The 20,523-nt window shown below is 43.2% G+C and overlaps 1 protein-coding gene across 1 annotated transcript; it reads left to right on the top strand.

Annotated features, from left to right (window-relative positions):
- The first annotated feature begins 1,245 nt into the window (after window positions 1-1,245).
- LOC138612056 (endothelin-1) lies at window positions 1,246-16,697 on the top strand. The gene is made up of 3 exons (XM_069685361.1): window positions 1,246-1,306; window positions 10,592-10,754; window positions 16,574-16,697. Exons 1-3 carry the CDS (start codon window positions 1,246-1,248, stop codon window positions 16,695-16,697), a joined length of 348 nt encoding a protein of 115 aa, XP_069541462.1.
- Window positions 16,698-20,523: the final 3,826 nt, after the last annotated feature.

The raw sequence follows: 20,523 nt of genomic DNA on the forward strand, positions 1-20,523 counted from the left end.
TGCTGGTCGTGATGTAAAAGTTGTCGTGTTGCGATGCTGGTCGTGATGTAAAAGTTGTCGTGTTGCGATGCTGGTTGCGATGTAAAAGTTGTCATGTTGCGATGCTGGTTGCGATGTAAAAGTTGTCGTGTTGCAATGCTCCATGTCTTTGTATTTTCATATGTATGTAGGCTACTCTGCTGTTTAATGTGGCCATTGTAAATCTTGTTATGCATGTATTAAACACTGTTTATTTATTATTGGTTTTAACTCGTCTCCATGGTAACCAGAGACCCCTGCAGTCTATTCGTGAGGCGTAATCTTATTGTGATTGTTTTTGTGCTGAAACTTTGTATTCGTATGAAGTTTTTCAGATATGGAGTCAGTTCGAAACCTCTCGGCCGCCGTATGTGTGGATGTGAAAGTGTTGCTGCGAGCTGATTGGCTCGTGGTGGATTTAGATAGTTAGATAGTTTGGTTTAGTTTGGTCCGTCCTTGCAGCACAGTTTCTTAATGCTGATCATGAGTTGTCAAAATGATGAAGTTGATTCTTCATACGCCTGTTTTTGGTCTTTTGATGTGTTTCTCAAACTGCGGTTTGTTGAGCTCTCAGGGCCACCGTATCGCCTCTCCTTCACATCCTTTATTAGTTAAAATACTACCTTTTAAGTTTCTTCTCATGATGTTGAATTTCTAAGCAGAATTATCCATCGGATCCAACATGCCTGAAACACACACACACACACACACACAGAGAGAGGACACCAGCGAGGACTCGAGCCGGAGCAGCCTATGATTGATGACGCTGGAGCTGTGGAGGTGTCTCCCTGCAGATCCAGCCTCTCCTGTGTATCCTCCTCCTCCTCCTCTCTCCTGCACTTCACTGCTCCTCATCTGTTCTGATACAGCTCACTACAGCTGCGCTCCCCTCGGCTCACAGTATCCTCCCTCCAGCTGGGAACCTCTGCAGCCCCTCTGGACACGACGCCCCGAGCCCGGGTCACCTTAATTCTGCTCCTGGGTGGCAACAGATTACACACTTACACGACCGGATCAAGTGGACATTTTTTGTGTAAACCCTCTCTTTTTTCCGAGTGTAGACCGAAACCTCCAGGAGCTCAGGTGTGTGACAGTGTTATAAATCTCTTCAGGGCTCTCTCTGCTGCCGAGTATTACCGGAAGAAGGAAGCAGCTGTGCGGATTGTTACGTGAGCACTGAGGAGGAATCTGCACATTTCTCACCTGGACGCTGAGGAGGCGAGCAGAATGGACTTCACTCACTTCTGGCTCCTTGCTACGACTCTGATGTTGATCCATCAGCATCAAGGTAAACCCACCTTCAACATCTGTAGATACACTTTCTATAAAGAGCTTTCTTCTTGATGGGCGAGGTGTCAGAGAGCTCTGAGGAGTTGCTGCAACTTAGTGCATTTAATTACTGAAGTTAAAGAGGCTGAAAGAGCAACATGTAACATCTTGCTGAAACCGTGTGTGTGTGTGTGTGTGTGTGTGCGTGCGCGCACAGACATTCTGAAGTCAAATTACCTAACCTGATTTGTACATGTGCTTGTCGTCTCTTGCAGTCTTAGAGGTGGTCGAGAAAGTTGTGTGTTCTGAAGTTTGTGAAGCTATTAACGATGATCACACAAAACCAGCATGACACCTTTCTGTGAACCACTTCACATGTTTTCATGATGTAAACTGTCTGCATTAACCTGCTCCGTCTGCCCGGGAAACATCAAGCTTCTGTTCCCTCCATGTGCGGTGTGTTCGGTTATCCGTGCTGGGAGACGACCTGGATCTGCAGTCATGTGTTTAAACACACGTTCCTGTCTTTGACTTCTAGTGTAGGTTAGTAAGTCAGGCCCCACTTTCGGGTGCGTTTGCTCGTCAGTTGATCCTTTGCTTTAGTGCTGTGCATTCCCAACAACACAACACACTGAGAGCACAAACACAGTCACCCTCTTTAGGTTTGATTCCAGCCTGTGAAGTAGCAGAAGAAGACCATGGAGGGTGGGGTTGTGGTTTGGGCAGGTTATCACTTACACCTGCAGCAATCGACAAGATATAATACATTGTGATTTATCTCGATTTTGCGTTGCCAAAAAGTTCCCTTTGGTGTTTGTGTTATTGTGTGCAGCACAAATATTGTGTTGGATCTGAGCCGCCCCTTTAAACTAAGTGTCACAACGAAACACAACCGATACAGGCAGAGGTGGACCAGGGCTGGTGTGTTTGCAGAGAGCGATGTGACGTCTGCCTGTGTTCCTCTGTAACAAACAGGTCTCTCTCAGTAAGGATCCTTTCTGTAACACAAGAACAATCTGAGCCTGTCAGTGGAAACCATGAATAAAAAAAAAACATCGTCCTCGGGCTTCACAGAGAAACCCGCTCCGGTCGTGAACGTGAGCGTGTTTAGCATCTTACATTTTCTCTTGTTATGTTCCTGCAGAAGTTGTGTCATAAAGTGTTTGAGGAAGTGTTTAAACTGCACACGCAGACAGACGTGTCGCCTGAGGAGAGGTGTGCTGCCACTTAAGTTGACCTCATCGTTTTGAAATTGGGTTTGTGGGTAAAATTCCCAACCAGCCTTAAATCGCTCGTTTCTTCCTGTCCAACTGAGCACGCTCATTACTGTCACAGGAAGTGCTCATCACGAGGTGCCTGCTGAGCTGCTGGTACGATGAGACGTCACTCATGTTTAATACGTGTTTGATAGTCCTCAGCAGCTCCGCTCCTGTCTCCACCTGTCCTTTGGTGTTAATCTCCGCTGCTTGTTTTGTGTCACATTTTGAACATCTGGAGCCTTTTGGGTTTCAGCTGCAGAGAAACAACATCGCATTGTTTCTGTTAGCGCCTTTAATAAAAGCTAACGGCCCGTGTAACTGCAGGACGGCTGACTGAGCTCGTAAACATGTGAATGCATCCTTTCTGTGTGATGCTTTCACTTTTTAAAACCTTATTTAACAAGGCAATCACAATAACACAGAATAATCTTCAATAAGCGGCGATTCCAACAGCTGAACTCGTCCTCTGAATATCGTTAGCAGCTGCAAACAGGCAGGGCAGCGTCTGCAGAGCATGGAGGAGGAGATGATTGGCATGTGAAGGCTCTGGAGGATGGTGTAGTTTTTATCTCCTGTTCAACACACTCAGTCAAACAGATTTATGGACAACATGTTGTTTTTGTTTGCCTCGGAAGCATCATGTCTATCAGAGCAAAGGTTTCTGTTGAGTGAAGAACAAGACTCAGAGGAATCCTGCACGTGCAAGCACCCTTCAGCATCATCCTTATTTTGTTGCATTTTAAGTGAACAAGAGACAAAAACTGAAATATTCAAGAGTCTTGAATATAAATCAGAAGGATTTTTGATTCAAAGATGTGAAAAATATCTAAATATATGTCATATAAATCTGTTTTCAAAATGCAGTGCAGTAATAATAATCCTGAAAAGCTTTCAGACAGATTTTGAGTCGATAAAATGTGCAGTGTTCATGGAGCGATAACAGACGGTGTCAGAGGTGGTCCCGGTCGATGAGACGAGCAGCTCCTGTGGTGTGTGAGTTTGGACTGATGGTCCGCAGCCTCCCGCTGGAAAGGAGTGTCCAAGAGTTTCTGTGTGGGCTGGGAGGGGTTGGCAATAATCTCCCCCGCTCGCCTCACCACAGGGTCCTGCAGAGACGGTAGACTGCAGCCGTCACCTTCTTGTCAGAGTGTGTGAGTCTGCTCTTGTCCCAGAAGAAGCAGCAGCGTACCAGACTGTGCAGGAGGAGGTGAGGATGGACTTATTGCTGGTGGTGTAGAGGTGCATCGTACAGTAAATGAGCTTTTTGGGTTTGTTATGATTTTGCACAGAGACAAATCAACTCGTGTGCAGAAACGATCAATAGCTGTCCTTAGAGTGGCTGGGAACAGTCGCTGCTGTGGAGCATTGAGTCGTTGATCTGATATTTGGCTCCAAACAAAGAAAAAAACAACCAGTGGAAACGTGTGATAAGTCATTACAAAAGAGCGCCTGAGTCTCATTGGATGCTTCACAATATGGACAGTGTTTCTCATTGTGCAGGCCTTCTCGTATCACACTCTGACTCGGGCTATAACATGAGTCCAAAATAAAAGCCCGATTTTAAAGACCAGCCTTTGACTTCCTTCTGAACGCACAGAGAGCGTGTTACTCATGCAGAGGCAGTGAGTGCTCCAGTTACAAACAGAAGACCCTCTCACGCTCGCTACTTTGATGGGACACATTCAAAACCTCCACCACAACCTCAACCCTAGTACTCCTCTGTTCCCTTCTACATGTGCTCACAGGTGCAGCAGGTCCACTGGTGGCTGTGTGACCTGTGTGCGTCTCTGTCTCCTGTCAGTGCGATTAGATTCTTCCAGCCTCTCAGGGGACTCAAACTGGAGACGTTTGGGCTTAAAAAGCTCCAAAATAGGCCCAAAGTTTACTCTGGCTATCATGTTGGCCTGCCACCTTTATTAACTCCCAGGAAACCTGAGTCCACCGAAGCTAGAACAACACGGAGGACGTGAAACGCTCACTTGCATGTTTAAACTCCACACCGTGCTCGTTAACTGCTTATACGATCACACTGGACCTACCTGCGGGGCCGCTCCTGCCAACCCAAACCCAAACGTGGATTAGGCAGCTCATCCGCCTGTATATTGTGGAAGCCTGTGGAGCCGTGCGGACGCTCTCATAACAGGGCGAGAAATTAAACTCTGGCTTGGCAGCCTTCAAAGTATGTAAGAGTCTGAACAGGGTTTTACCTCTTGAGGTTTCCCACTGAAACCACTGATGCAAAGTAACACGGAGTACACGTCCAAGTAGTACGCATGAGTCAAAGTATGCATTCTGACAAACTCGCATACACTGTGGAATTATGGGAAAAGGAAGCCTGCTTTGCTATAAGAGCTGCTTGGAGGATTGAATGCATGCCAAAAGCGCTGACAGGACCCTGACGTCTTGGAAACACTTAAACGTTTTGGGGTCTGTAAATACTTTGCCTTCAGCAAGGAAGCAGTAAATGCAAACTTTCAGCAAACAGTCGGATGTCACAATCGCTCGATTCTGACCGTCACTTTGAATCATGTGAGCATTGTAAGTCAGGATTCCTCACATGCAGTAAAGTTTGGAAAAACATCCTCCATTATATCTCTGAAGTGTTTTTGGAGGCAAATAAAAAATGCTGTTTTATTTGGAATATTGTGCCAATATTGTGAGTGAGGGAAAAGGACTCCAGCCCAAGCCTGATATTTGGTTGAATAAAAGGGCCAACAGATTCTCTGTCCGAAGACGACTTCTTGAACATTTTGTCTCAGAATAACTCACATTTGATTTCTGTCTCTTCTGTCGATGCCAAACAGGATTCAGGATTTTATTTAGGATATAAATAAACTGCTTGTGTCAGTTAGGGAAGCATGCAGGGTCAAACTACTCTGTTGGCTGTTTGGAAACTTTAAAGACGGTTACGTTGTTTTATTTATATGTTAGCACTGATTAGCAGCTATCTGGGTCCCTCGAGCCTCCAGCTTCACCCTCTTGTCCAAATATGGTCACTTCTTCTTCTCCAGAAAACCAAGATGGTGACGGTCAAAATGCCAAGCTCGAGGCTGCTTAGTAATGGGTTTCCATTACACCCAGTGGCTCTTCCCACTGGGTGTAATTGGTTTAGCGTGCGTGTGTGTGTGTGTGTGTGTGTGTGTGTTTAGTTGGTAAAAAAAGTAAAAAATAAAACCTGCTGCTGTAACGCCACAATTTCCCAGTTTGGGATCAATGAGGTACACCCACCTACCTACCTACCCACCTACCTACCCACCTACCTACCTACCTACCTACCTACCCAGTTCTGGTGTAAAATCCTCGTTTTTACTTTTTAGGATGTTGCAGAATGTTTCCTGCTTGAGCCTCTCAAGATGTCAGCACCAGTTGGCTCCAATGAAAATGAAATAACGTCATGTAGATGAAACACAGTGTGGCTTTCTGTAACCAGAAGAACATGTTAGCATACGCTCTTTCTCTTTTTTTGGTGGTAGTAGACCAGGGGTAGTAAATTAAGAGTCTGTGGTGTTTACTGTAACATCTTCGTTCTCTGTCAGTCTGTCACAGCAGCTGCTGGCTGCAGTGAAGACATGGAAACCACTGACGGAGCTGAATGATGGATGCAAACGTTTACCAGGATTACTGTTCACATTGTAGTGGAACATATTGTTGTATGTTGGTAGCAGGCAATAGTCATGTGGTATTACCCGTTTGGTTTGCACTGCTTCCCATGAATATTTCATTCTGAACGCAGTGGGAGTTTAACGAGGACTGGATGAGGTGCCACACTGCTGTCGTTTGTTCTGCATCAGGAGCCCTGCAGGGAGCAGAACTCTGAAACTCTCACTCTAAACCAAGCAGCAACTTCTGGGGCTCAAAAAAAAAGCCCACACAGAAGTCCCAACAGCTGCAGTTCCTCTGGTGTCCACTTGAGGCTGCCTCCAGCAGTGAGTCAGTCCCCATAGAGCCCCATGTTAAACTTTACAGCAGAAATAAACATGTTTACAGCCTGGTACAAAAAACAGTTTGGGTCTCTATAGCTCATTTCTCTCTTCATGACAACTGTACGGGGAGAATCTTTATACAGCTCACCTGTTTACATTATATTAAGGCTTAAATTAAAGGGGCGTGGTCTCTTTGAGTGACAGCTGGGAGCTGCTAGCTGTCTGCTAGGTGTCCCCTCAGCTAACTCAGTCACTGAACGTAACCTCTGGGCCGTGTTTGTGCTGTTGGAGCCTGTTGGAGATTTGTTCATGTAAATATCAGACAGATAATCTGTGTGTGCTTTATTGGACGAACAGACCGTCCAACACGTCTCACACACTGTTTCTACACTCACTCACATTATACTGTTGTATTGATTGTATCGATTGTATTGATATGTTAGCACTGATTAGCAGCTATCTGGGTCCCTCGAGCCTCCAGCTTCACCCTCTTGTCCAAATATGGTCACTTCTTCTTCTCCAGAAAACCAAGATGGTGACGGTCAAAATGCCAAGCTCGAGGCAACTGAGTAATGGGTTCAGCGTGTGTGTGTGTGTGTGTTTTGGAGGTTATGTGATGACCGTGGATAATAAGCGTGACATCTCCATGCCAAATGAATTATAACTCATCACATTCTCTTCAGCATCGGAACAGAACACCTCGGTTGAGGCTGGTTTGGATTGGCAGAACCGTGCAAACTATTTGGAAGGTTGTGTTCACTTCTGTGTGTTCAGTCTGAAAGACAAAATCCAGACCGCCGCCTTTTTGGATTGATGTTGGGCCTCTCTTTAAATAACTTAACAAAGAGTCGGTCTAGACCTGCTCTTTCTGTAAAGTGTCTCGAGATAACCCTGGTTATGATTTGGCGCTATACAAATAAAATTTGCTTGATTGATTGATTGATTTTCTTCGTCGTCATTGATGCATTTCTACTTTTAAACTGTCTTTAGAAAAAAATCTCTTTCTTTATGAGAAACTTAACTGAAGCTTTCAGTTAAAGACTCGCTGAGGAACTTTTCAACAATTCTCCTGTTATCAAGTTGCATCTTTTGTTCAGGAGACGAGGGTCCAATGATCTAAACACAACCAGAGAGGCCGGAATACTTAGCAGGAATACTGAGCTTGTCATATGTAAGCAAGGCCTTAAAATCATCTGTGCATGAAACTCGATCATATTTCTGTCAGCAAAGAGAAAGATGTTGAGAGCTTGTTAAACCAGCCTGCAGCTTTTCTTTAATCTTTCACCTCTCTGCCATAAGAAGTAACTTTTGTTCTGTAAATATAAATGTATAAATGATGATTCTAAGAGGAATAAATAAACACTCGTGCAAACATATCCTTTAGTTTAACAGTCTTAATAAGTTCCCTCCAACGTCCGTATTAAAACTGTACATCACAGAATTCCTCCTCAAATCATTCACTGAAACTTCCACCTGCAAAAAAAAGCATTAATACCAGAAATACTTGTGTGTCTGACGGTGTCAAAGATGAGAGGACCTCCATGTTAAACGAGGACCATCATGTCTGCAGCTTGTCATCACAGTGAACAATCAGGAGCCGAACAGGACAGTAGCTCCGTTATTCTCGCTGCTCTCTGTAGTACAGTGACGATGGATGCCTGGCAGGTCGTCTGTCTGGCACTGGATCACACAGGTGCAGGTGAGCCGAGACCCTGAGGCCCGACAATGAACTGAATCTTCATTATGACAACAGGTGTGTGTCAGGACGGGCGTTGTTTCAGCTGAAGCCAAACAACGGCAACGAGACATGACGTCAATGACCGGCTATGTTATTGAAGGAGTATGAAAACACATACGGCTCTCCCACATTTATTATGCTTAACATTAATGTGCAACTTAGAGAAAGACGTGGAAACATCTCTTATTGCATTTACTGGCACATATTTCAGCACCATGGACAGAGAGTGCAGATCTTATTATTAGTTCAGGTGTCAGCCAGAAAAGTAGTTCGACCCGCTGCAGTCTGTTACTGCTGCGTTTCTATATCAACATAAATAACATGAAATAAAAACGGATGATCTCCAGGTTGTTGATCCAGCCTGGCCTCTTTATGGTCTCTGTTTTATGTTCTGTGTAATTGTGTCCTCTCCTGCACGATGTCTGGTGTGATCACTGCAGCTGAATGAGAGGACAAATTCTCCTTTAGTGTTACTGACACAGGGCGCTGACTAACGCCGCCTCGATCACTGAGTTTCTTTGAGTTAATTTGGGATTTTGTTGCTTAATTTGTAACTTGAGATTTAACATGATATTGATGTAACACACAATAACAGAAACAAACTAACAGACAGAGGCATCAGTGGACCAGCAGCTCCTGTGTTCTGTGAGGTGAGATTACTGCTTTTGTCAGTCTGTCTATTGTAGATAAAATCAGTGTTTTTCTGAATGGAGTCTGGTGTGTGTGCAGAGAGCGATGTAACGTCTGTGTGTGGTTAAAACAATCATCTTCCTCTGTAACAAAAAGGTCTATCTCTGTAGGGATCCTTTCTGTCATGTTCATGTCACTTAGAATAACAACCTGAGGCTGTCAGTGGAAACAACAAGAACTTTTAGTGGACGACCTTTGACCCATCAAGGATTATGTTGCAGCCATTACAGCCTGTTTCACTGCTGCAGGATGAACACATCTACTGGAGACACTCACACACTGTGTGTACCTGTTTGTCATTGAAGCACATAGACAGTACTCAGACTCTCTTACAGTTTGATGCTTCTGCTGTTAATAATTCAGCAAAGTCTTTATAGTTTGAATACTGTTGGTGTTACGGCTGTTTGCGTTCCCTGCACTGTTTGTCCCTCTGCCTCTCTGTTGTCTTCCCAGCTCTTCCCTTCTGATTGCACAATGAAGTTCACCTGGTCTCAGATGCTTAAAAACCCCAGACTTGGCATCTGCAGGGGAGAGGCTTCTGGAGGGGGGCCTGCTGTCAGACTGGGATTCTGTGTTCTAGTTGCTTTTGTTAGACTTCAGTTAATGATTCAGTTGTTAGTATTGTCTTCGATAAATCCCTCGGTTTTGACGTTTTTAAGGTGTTTCCTGTGAGTTTGTTGGGTCAAATGTGGAAAGTTGTTTGGGCGTAACAGTTGGAAAACACAAAGTGTCCACATCAGAGTAGAGTTCTGGGATTCTTGTTCTGATGTCAGACGGGTTAAAGCCTCTCAATCAAAAAACTTCTTCTTTCTTTTCATGAATAACTTCACATATTTGATTCTGTGAGACACGGCGACATGAAGAACAGACCAACACCATTTATGGTGAGGAGACGTGTTATTTTGTGCCAATGTGTAAATCCTTCTTTAGACGCCCAAACATTCCCGTCAGTGCACTGAGAGCAGGATCAAAGGCTGCCTGTGGGCTCAGCAGCTTTATGGGCTCTCAGTGTGTGTGTGTGTGTTTGTGTGTGTGTGTGTGTGTGTGTGTTGTGTGCTTTCTTAGGATGTAAATGTGCGTGTTGGGGAGGAGTGTGTGTTCAGGTGGAGCAGCTCATGCTGGGGTTGTTGTGCCGTAAAGTGTAAAAAGGCAGAAAGTTGTTCCAACACCTGTGAGGGCGTGGCCAAAGCTGAACAACAAAGGAAAAGACTGGTCACACACTCAGGGGAACGCACACACCAGCCGTGATGGAGGTGTAAGACAGGGGTGACGTAAGACGAGTGACGCAAAAGACTCAAGTCAAATTGAATTTTTATTTTGACCTGTGCAAGAAAAACTTGTGATGCTGAAGCGAGAGCCAATCGGCTTTGAGATTCTCATGCCGTTGCATCAAAATGGTCAAACCAAACTTAAAAGTTGTTTGCTTTTCTCGCCTGCAAACTGACCTGAAAAAGCATGAATACAGACTTCTCATTGGACTCACACCTCCTCCAGAATGCCTGTCTGCAGTGTGGGCCGTTATCTTAACAAAAACCGGAATAAAAGTTAGATTTTTTTTAGAAATATGTTTTTGCACCCACAAATCATGTGTAACAAAACAGCGTGGAGTAATGATGAAAGCAGGGACTCAACTTCTGTCACATGTTCTTGCAGAGATTAGTTACTGACCGCACTCTTACACCTTTTCTCTCCAGCTTCTACCCTCTCTGTACCGAGCCCCACAGCGGAGGAGGGCCCCCTGGTGCAGCTCCCCCACACGGCCCACCGGCGTGAGAAACGCTGTTCTTGCGAGAACCAGAAGGACAAGGAGTGCATTTTCTTCTGCCACATCGGAATCGTCTGGGTCAACACGCCGAGGTGAGCGTTTGTTTTCAGTGTAACAAAGCGCTGCAGCATTGTGATGAATATTCCAGCGTTAAAGCGTGATCAGAAAACAAACCAGAGATAAGAAGCGATCAATAATCTGTGCAGCAGGAGCAGGAGGTTTCTCAGGGAGGATGGGAGGCGTTCACAAACAGCAGCTCAGTCCGCAACTAAGATCAACTCTGTGTGGTGTCAGGAAATAACAGGTTGGAGATCTGCAAGCGAAGCCAGCCTTAAACACACAATTTATCTGACCAGCGTTCGAGATCGAAGTGTTCGAGATCCAGAGTTTGACCTGCTGAAGGAATAATCAGTGGATCACGTTTGGAGCATTTTGAGATGAAAGTAGAATTTTTCTACTTTAAGTTTAAAGATTTTTTTTGTAAACTACTAAGAGATGAAGCCTGAAAGTTTTGCTGCAGCTAATTTGTTTTATTATTTCAGTTATATTTAAACAGCGTTATGCAAACAAAGACGTGCTGTGTGCAGATTGCAGCCGTTGGCATGTTTTTATCACATTAACCCCACACCTGAAGTAACATCATGATGTCATCAAAGGCCACGAGGAAGCCTTCACTTCCTGTTGCATAAAGATTGACAGCCGTAGCTCCTCTGGTTTTTATTTGAAACCTCTTTAAACAGGATCACACCAACAGCGATCTCACGCTGAAGGTCTGCTTTCATAGAGTAACGCCTATGCTCTGCTGTCCTGTGCGTGCCAACATGTTCATGCAATATACTGCGAATGTTCTCCCCTCTCACTGCATTCTTTTGACAGAGCCAACATACACGTCTTTGTTTTCAAAGTAAATTTCATTCAGCGTGTTCCTGAGCTGCATGGTACCCGCTCCATAGGATCAAATGAAAGGGCTGACACGCGGAGCAGCGTGTCCAAACACCACAAATTATACTCCCCTCTTCTTCAGCTGGGATTTAAATCAAGGTGTCAAACAGGAACGTCAAAACAAAAGCCTGTGAAACAAGGTGTTTGCTCATACAGTGATGCATGTAGTCACTAATCTTTACTTCCATCCCTCTGCTCTTTTAAGTTTAACACGTGACCTCATCATGTCTGCTGAGGCGAGGGCTATATGGAAATGAGTTGTCTGATTTAGAGAGCTTCATCCTGCCTCACTTTGACTAGTTTGTCTCTTTCTGTATGTACGAAAGAATAACAGGTGCTAACAGTGTGTGAGTGTCTCCAGTCGATGTGTTCGTCCTGCAGCAGTGAAACAGGCTGTAATGGCTGCAACATAATCCTTGATGGGTCAAAGGTCGTCCACTAAAAGTTCTTGTTGTTTCCACTGACAGGCTCAGATTGTTATTCTAAGTGTGTGACAACATGACAGAAAGGATACATCGCTCTCTACACACACCAGACTCCATTCATAAAACCACTAATTTTACCTCTCAGAGCACAGGAGTTGTTGATCAACCGTTACCTCGATTGGCTAGTTTTTTTTATGTTGCTGTGTTTAACAAACACTGTGTTGGATTAAAGTAACTATTTAAAACACAAAGGTCACTCAGCAGTTCCTGAGCCGGTCAGTGGAAACAACTAGAACTTTTTTTAGATAAAGTAAAAGCATCCCATAATGCAACGTTATCTGTACTATCTGATGTATGTTCCTTTAATATACAATGGCCCCCTCTGGTTCAAATATATTTTTATTTATTTCCAACAAACAACAGTTCATGTGTAAAATCCCCTGCTCCTTAAACAGGAACTCGGCTGTCTTCACAATTGGTAGCAATTAACTTCATTTAAGTTCAGTGTGCACAAGCAATGAGTTAGCAGTTAGATGTGGTGGAGCTAATAAGAAAGAGCCCCTTTGCTAACGAAGGGTAATCTCTGCCATGTTTCCTCTTGATGCTTCTAAATAGCCTGTTTTAACCCTTTAACACGAACCCGCCGAGGAGACCACAGAGAGGCCTTAATCACTGTGGTCGGAGCCATGATGAGTTAACCCCTTCCAGTTTGCGTTCATGTACCTGAGTTCACCTTTATCTCAGCAGTATGTACATTTTACAGCTCCTTCTTTAATCTTCTCTCATCGTGTGTCAGCTTTTCACCCTCCTGTTTGCTTAAAATACTCCCCATCACATGAAGAAGTCCTGTTCGGTCAGGTTTTTTTATACAGTCCAAAATAAGCCACATTAATTAAGCTGAGGAAAAAGAGGTGTCACAGAAATAGCTTCCAGAGCGAAGCCAAAAACAGCTCCTGCAGCGGTGAGACCCTCTCACTAAGCCTCAGATTGTTGGTTTAGTCTAAACTTAGCAGTGTGGTAAAATACCATCTTCCTGCCTTCATCATAAAGACGGTTTTAAACAGCAGCAGCAGAGCCCACCATCACTAACTGAAGCTCTGAACCCTGCAGGCAGCAGCGACCTCCTGCTTCCTGCTGCAGAGCATCCTGCATGTTCACTTGATAAGACGTGTTTGACGTAGTGAGAAGGCTGGTGATATTCTTCATGTTTCATCTTGTTAACAAACCTTTGTAGTAGATACAGTTAAGTATTCTTTCTTCCTGAACCAAACCTATAAAACAACATGCTTAAAGGTCCTTTAAAAAGGACCCAAAATGTTGCCTTCAGGAACCTTGAAACAGACCCCAAATGGACCCTTAAGACGGATGCTGAAGGGTACCTTAAAATGGACTCTAAGGGTACCCTGAAACAGACGCTTAAGATGGTCAAAGATACCTTAAAACGAACAATGAAGGGTACCTTGTAATAAATGCTCATGGGCACCTTGAAACAGACGCTGAAAACTTTGAAACAGTCGTTGAAAGTTCCCTGAAAACGGACTTAAAAGGGTTCCTTGAAATAGAAGCCAGAGGGGAACCTTCAAACAGTCGCTCTCAGGTCCCTTTATACAGACACTAAATGGTTCCCTGAAACAGATGCTAAAGATGCTAAAAGATACCTTAAAACAAACGCTAAAGGACACCTTAAAATAGATGCTAAAGATACTAATACATTACAACTAATGCTAAAGGGTACCTTGAAATAATTGCTTAAAGGTTCCTTAAAACAGTAAAATAAACCTTAAGACAGACACTGAATGTTCCCTGAAACCGATGCTAAAAGATACATGCCAAAGAGTACCATCAAATAGTTGCTAATGGGCACCGAAAACCTTGGAAAGAGGTCAAAGGGTAGCTTAAAAAGTACCATGAAACAGGTGCTGAGGAGAGGCCGCCTTATTCCTGTACTGAACATTGTACTGACATCAATGAGGATGCATCGCTCTCATCAATGAGCCTCTCTCTGTTTCATTTATATATACTTGTGTTCATCTTATTTCCGACTTCCTGTCTGTGGCTCTCAGCTGCAAGCCCATTGGTTCCTACTGAAACCTCTAAAAACCTCATTGTTGGCTTTGGTGATTTAACATGAAAAGTTTAAGGTAACACTCAACAGCACCTTAAATGGAAACCTGAAGAGGAAGTCCTGAAGCTGTAACATGCAGCTGACGAACTGTAAATGTTGTGTTAAAAATCGAATGTTTGTCTGATGGATTTGTTTCTGCAGATCTCCAGTCTATCACGTGTACATCTAAACACTGACATGAGTGGTTAGTTTATTAGACACAGATGGAGGTCTCATCCATGCAGACAGGCGGAGATCCAAACTAAAGACAGGATAATTGACCTCAATGAGGCTCATCTGGGACTAAGATCACCTCAGTAACTCAAACAAACAGCTCACAGCACAGCTGACATTTGGTGGACAGATTTAACCAAAGAAACTTTCAGCAGGAAGACACAAAAAAACAACTTCTTTTATTTATTAAGAAGATTAAAACTTCTCAGAGACAGTTTTGTGAAGGGAAACGTTATTTAGATAATCATGAAAATATGCTGTATTAAATCGTGCCTGCCTGCCTGCCTGCCTGTCTGCCTGCCTGCCTGCCTGTCTGCCTGCCTGCCTGTCTGCCTGCCTGCCTGCCTGTCTGCCTGTCTGCCTGCCTGTCTGCCTGTCTGCCTGTCTGCCTGCCTGCCTGCCTGCCTGTCTGACTGCCTGCCTGCCTGCCTGCCTGCCTGTCTGCCTGTCTGACTGCCTGCCTGCCTGCCTGCCTGCGTGTCATCCTGCCTGCGTGTCTGGTTCTTCTGTCCATCAGTACGTCCTGTTCTGAATCCTTAAAACTGTTGCCTTTAATGTTAAAATACTAACCAGAATCTTCCAATAGCAACATCCTGCCAACAAGAGTGTGCTTAACTCATGAACGAGAACATGTTTGAGTCGAGGCGAGAAGTTCAGAGGAGCTGTAACTCAGCTCCGCAGGTCAGAGGAGTTATTGATCCCTGTAACAGCAGTAACTACAGAGGGAGCTCGCTGACCCTTTCACACATACACATAGACAGAGAGGTGGAAGAGAAGACAACAGCATGCAGGTTAACAAACAAAGATAACTAAAAGATATTCTAAGCTTACAATCACCATGACCTGCATGACTGAGAACCTTCACAGACAAACTAAAAGTCGGACGCCGTGTTGATGGTGGAGAGCAGAGGAAGGCTGCGAGATAAAAGACTAATTTAATCTCTGACCACAGAGTGAAGGAGGAGCCAGATGTGCCACCGTTTGATGAAACACAAACCCTTTACACATTGTTATTAATAAAAGTGATTTATGACACATAAACTGAACTAACACGTGACAGAAAATGAGCATGAGGACAGCAGGTTTTATTTTAAGGTATTTCCTTGTTTTGGATTTAATTGTAGTTCTGCAGCTCCCCCTGTGGTGTCGTTAACCCACCACTAATCCAGCAGCAGGTTCCTCACTGCAGAGTCACAGCGATAGAAGAAAAACAGGATGGCCAACTGCTCCTTCAAAAACTCCTCAGGCAGCCAGTGTGATAAACAGCAGGAGCAGTGGGGCTGCTGTTCTAATGGTGGCAGCAGAAATGTACGGAGTCACAGGAAGGTCAAAGAAAGAAAGAAAATTGTAAAAGAATAAAATAAAAAATATTTTTAAAAAGGAATAAATAAAATAAGTAAATCTTTAAAAATCTGGAAAGCTAAAGACAAAAATATAAAACAATTATTTGTGTAATAAAACATATTTTTTATTTTACATTTTTTCACATATTAAATTATGCATATGTTTTTACATTTATATCCATAGAAATGTATTTTACAATTTTTTTAATTTTGAGAATGAACAGAAAAGTAAAAGTGATAAAGAAAATAATGAAAAGGTTTCTACAAATATAGAAATAGATATAAAAAATAAAATAAATTATAATTAAAGAAAATAATTACCATATTTTAATTTAAATATTCCCATTTTTATTTACTTATTTATATTTTACATGTTTATTTTTTATTTATTCATCTAAATATTTCTAAATATTTTATTTACTTCTTTAATATTTTATAAATAAATAAATAAATGTCTTTATATTCTGACTGTTTTACTAATATACTTCTCTTATATATTTTAAACTCTTAATACTTCCATATTTTTTTTTCTTTTATTATTTTTATTTCTCTTTATTTTTCCACAATTGTGTTTTTATTCTGTACAGTTCTATTTCTTTTTGGGCACTCCTGTGACTCCGTAGATTACCTTACATCTAAAACATTTGTCCCTCAGACCTTTTTTTTACAAAGATAAGGAGACAAAAACAGATGGATTTCTTCACCATCATAGACTACAAACAGATACAACAGTTGTTTTGAATTTGTTACATAAGAAATAGGTCGATGGTGTGGAGAAAGACTAAACCTTATAACCACCATGGAGCTTCTCCTTGCAGTCAGTCCTGAGGGAGCACTAAACCCTCTCTCTCTCCGTCCTGCAGCCACGTGGTTCCTTACGGATTCGGTTCTGTGCGGCTCAGGAGGGAGCTCGCACGCTGCTTCTGCGCGGACACACAGGACGCCGAGTGTATGAGCTTCTGCTCCACACACACGCAGACAGAGTGAGCACGCACGCACACACACACGCACACACACACACACACACACACACAGGAACACACACACACACACACACACACACACACACACACAGGAACACACACACACACAAACACACACACACATACACACACACACAGGAACATGCACTTTAAAATGCTGTCTCTCATCCAATTTTCTTTCTTTCTTTTTCAGAGGAGAAGTCGCTGTGGTAAACAGGAAGTCAGACAAACAATTGAAGAGAAACCGAGATGCATTGTGGGAAAAAAGAAGCCGACATGCACTCAGGCAGCAGACCTGAGAGACCCGAGGCTCCACAGTAACAGAGTCATCTTTGCATCAGAAATCACAGAAACGGACGCTTTAGTTTGTCCTCCTGTCCTGACGCAGCGTGGACGTGTACAGTGTATGTGTGTGTGTGTGTGTGTGTGTGCGTGTGTGTATGTGTTTAATATGTAAATGTAACGATGGTGAAGTGTTTCATTGTAAGGTGCAGCGCCTCGAGGAGACCACGACTTCATGTTCATTTACTGCTAAACTCTTCAACACAGCTCTGAGCCTCACTCCTCAATAACAACTCTTTTCTATGCAGTAAACTGCCTCATTTTCAGCTGGATCGCCAGACCTCAACGTATCCCACGTGAACTTTAACCTTTTTATTAACCTGTAAAAACAGATCCAACAGAAGAAAAGAAATCTGTATTTTTTAAGTATTCATGGTCATTTTAAAACTCCACAGAAGCAAAGAGCACAGCTAAGTTTAAGGGACAAAGTTACAAAGTATTCTAAAGTGATAAAAAGTGATAATATAAGAACAAAAGTGTCCGTTTGTGTCCTAAACAGCCATTTTTAAACACTGCAGCACCATGTCCTTTTCTACAATTAAAATAGAAAATATCTAACCCTAACCCCAAAGAGCGGAGGGAAAAGGAGTAATGGAATAATGTTTATCCTTTTATTGCCTGAGAAGCAGACGGGTTGAAAATAGCATTAGACAAACGATAAGATGCCAGAAATGCTTTTATCCACAGTTTGATTCACGCATGAAAGAGCCAGACTTCAACTGTCATCTGTAAGTGTCACATGATCCTCTGGTTTCTGTTTGGCAGCCGACTGAATCATCGTCCCTGCTCGTAGCTGTGCAGACAGACCAAAGACATGTCTGCTGTACGATGATGTGCAGAAGGTTTCGTGTCTCTACAAGCTACAGAGTCCTGAAATGAACTACGCGTACCACTTACAGTACCATGAGAAGCTATGAGCCGCTTGTGCTGAGGTCCTGGAGCTGACTGCAGAGCATCAAAGTGTTTGAGAGATTTAGGACTGTGAAGCAAAGTATTTACTGTACACTGAAGTACACTCATTGTGTTTAGTATTAATCCGTGCATCTGTAATATATCTTTAGAGGCCGGGCGTCGCAGGTCGTTGATCTGGTTTGAGGTGACAGGAAGTGCTCGTGCTGCTCACCTTAGGACAGTATAAACCGTCTGCAGGATATACAGCGTCTTTACACACATCCTAACAGCACAACACGACACACACAGCATTTGTGTTACACAAAATAACTAACCGATGGAAGCAGGAGGACCAAAGCAACTCCTGTGTCCTGCGTATGGAGTCTGGTGTGTGTGCAGAGAGCGATGTAACGTCTGTGTGTGGTTAAAACAATCATCTTCCTCTGTAACACAAAGGTCTATCTCTGTAGGGATCCTTTCTGTCATGTTGTCACACACTTAGAATAACAATCTGAGCCTGTCAGTGGGAACAACAAGAACTTTTAGTGGACGACCTTTGACCCATCAAGGATTATGTTGCAGCCATTACAGCCTGTCTCACTGCTGCAGGACGAACACATCTACTGGAGACGTTCTGAAACTTTCAGACCCCAGAATATTTAAAAACAGGGCCCAGAATAAAAAGCACCAGAATTCCCCTTTAACACTGTATCATGAGGTAACAATAACCTTTGTCAGTGCACCTGTGTGAGTCTTTGTTTCATCAGCGTGTTTATTTGAGAGCCGTGAGCTCAGAGCTGACATGATTCGATCACTGATAAACTTAGACAAAGGCTGTTGTTCGAAGCTGCTCACAGTGAAACAGATGCTCACTCAAGTGTTGAAATGAAGCAGTAAAACATCTTTGATACATACGGACGTCTCACCCTGTTCGATAAAAGAGGATTTATACCCCATAATTAAAAACACTTGATGCTGAGAGAGCAGCGTGTTTCTCCCTGTGCTGGCTGACATAAACACACGTTAGATATATAATATTACATCATGTTATTAATATATAAATAATGAAATGCAGATTGTTGTTTCACTTTGCCTCATTTTGTCCACAAAACATCTGTAAGCTAGCTTTTGTAGGATGTTCTGAACGCCTCTCTTTAAATGTAAAGCAACATATATAAATGTTGATTATTTTATTGCAGGATATTTATTTTGTTAAAGATTTTTAAATTACTTAAACACATTAAAAACAACCTTCAAATGCCGTCTTATTGTTGTGATTTCAGTGCATGCAGAAATCTGTGGGACAAGTTTGGACAAACAAATGTGCATATTTTGGCTGCAACATGATGATGTATTATTGGAGACAGTTTCCAGGTGATCCAGTGGGATGACACATCTCTATAAGATTCCCGGCGGCCATAACTCACGGCTGCAGCCTCTGGAGTCGTGTCAGCGTGCAGGCACGTCTGTAATGTGCTGGCTGTGATCCTGCTGCGGGTGGCTGCAGGTGCTGAGCTGCAGCTTCTTTCTTCACACGAACAGCCGTAAATCACAGGACTGGAAAGAATCAGTCAGAGCTGTCAGGGTTGTTTCTCTTAACGTATTCAGACGGCGTCCATTTTCCTCAACAATATGCTCAGGGTGGGGAACTCAATGCCGTTATAATGTGGCGCTGCTGTGTTCCAGGTCTGCAAAAGCTCATAAGTAATGCAAGGAATCCGATCTCGATCATTTCACTCCTTCTCAACTGTAAAAAACAAAAGGAAGTCTGGAGGGAAGTGTTAGTACCCGATCCGTCCCGGCTGCCCGATCCGTTCTGCGCATGCGCAAAAGTCAGTGCATGCGCAGAATTGAACCTGTTTTACGACACTGCCCGATTTGTTCCACGCATGCGTGTCTGTATTGATCACCACGTGATTTTAGTAAAACATCTTTTCACAATAAATGTTAATAAATCGAGCAGTTATGCAACCTTTCTGTGCTTTTATGTTGCTAATAACGGCCACGTACTGTTACTTGTACTGCAGTGTAGTGTATTTGTCTAATATTGTGTTGTTAATAAAGTTATTAAAAAAAAGACTTGCTGCCGTCAAATGTTCACGTCTGGTACAAATCGGGCAGGAATAAGTATGCGCATGCGCAGAAGGGATCGGGCAGCTGGGACGGATCGGGTACTGACAGGAAACACGGCCGATGGTGAACATGGCCGCCAGAAAAACATGGCCAACAGGAAACATGGCCTACAGGAAACATGGCCGCCCATTTGTTGGTGAAATCTTCACGTTGATTTGGGGGCAACGACATGGTTAACTAGCGAGTCTTGTTGTTAAACACACTGCTGGCTTATTATTTGCTGTATGTCAGTCTCAATGCGATTGACTTTGAATCTTGCTAGCATACCGTTAGCTTTCTGGCTAATAGCAGAGCTGTAGCATTCTATGAGCTGAGCAGACTAGAAACATTTCCTGTTGCCAAGTCGTAGATCTGTTTGATTTACTATGAGCAACGTTTCCATTGCATTAGAAAATTATAGAATTTCAATGATTTTTCAGATGTTAGCCAAAAGCTGTACGTGTTTAAGCTAAGCTATGTGCTAA

Source organism: Semicossyphus pulcher, unplaced genomic scaffold, assembly GCF_022749685.1.
Source record: "Semicossyphus pulcher isolate SPU_LCO1_2020_fin unplaced genomic scaffold, fSemPul1.0.p SCAF_11, whole genome shotgun sequence".
Lineage (NCBI taxonomy): Eukaryota > Metazoa > Chordata > Actinopteri > Labriformes > Labridae > Semicossyphus > Semicossyphus pulcher.

Excerpts from the sequence above, each read along its gene's own strand:
- LOC138612056 (XM_069685361.1), top strand. The coding sequence starts at position 1,246 with ATGGACTTCACTCACTTCTGGCTCCTTGCTACGACTCTGATGTTGATC. Across the intron at positions 1,307-10,591 it reads GTTGATCCATCAGCATCAAG|CTTCTACCCTCTCTGTACCG; the intron begins GTAAACCCACCT and ends TTTTCTCTCCAG. Across the intron at positions 10,755-16,573 it reads GTCTGGGTCAACACGCCGAG|CCACGTGGTTCCTTACGGAT; the intron begins GTGAGCGTTTGT and ends TCCGTCCTGCAG.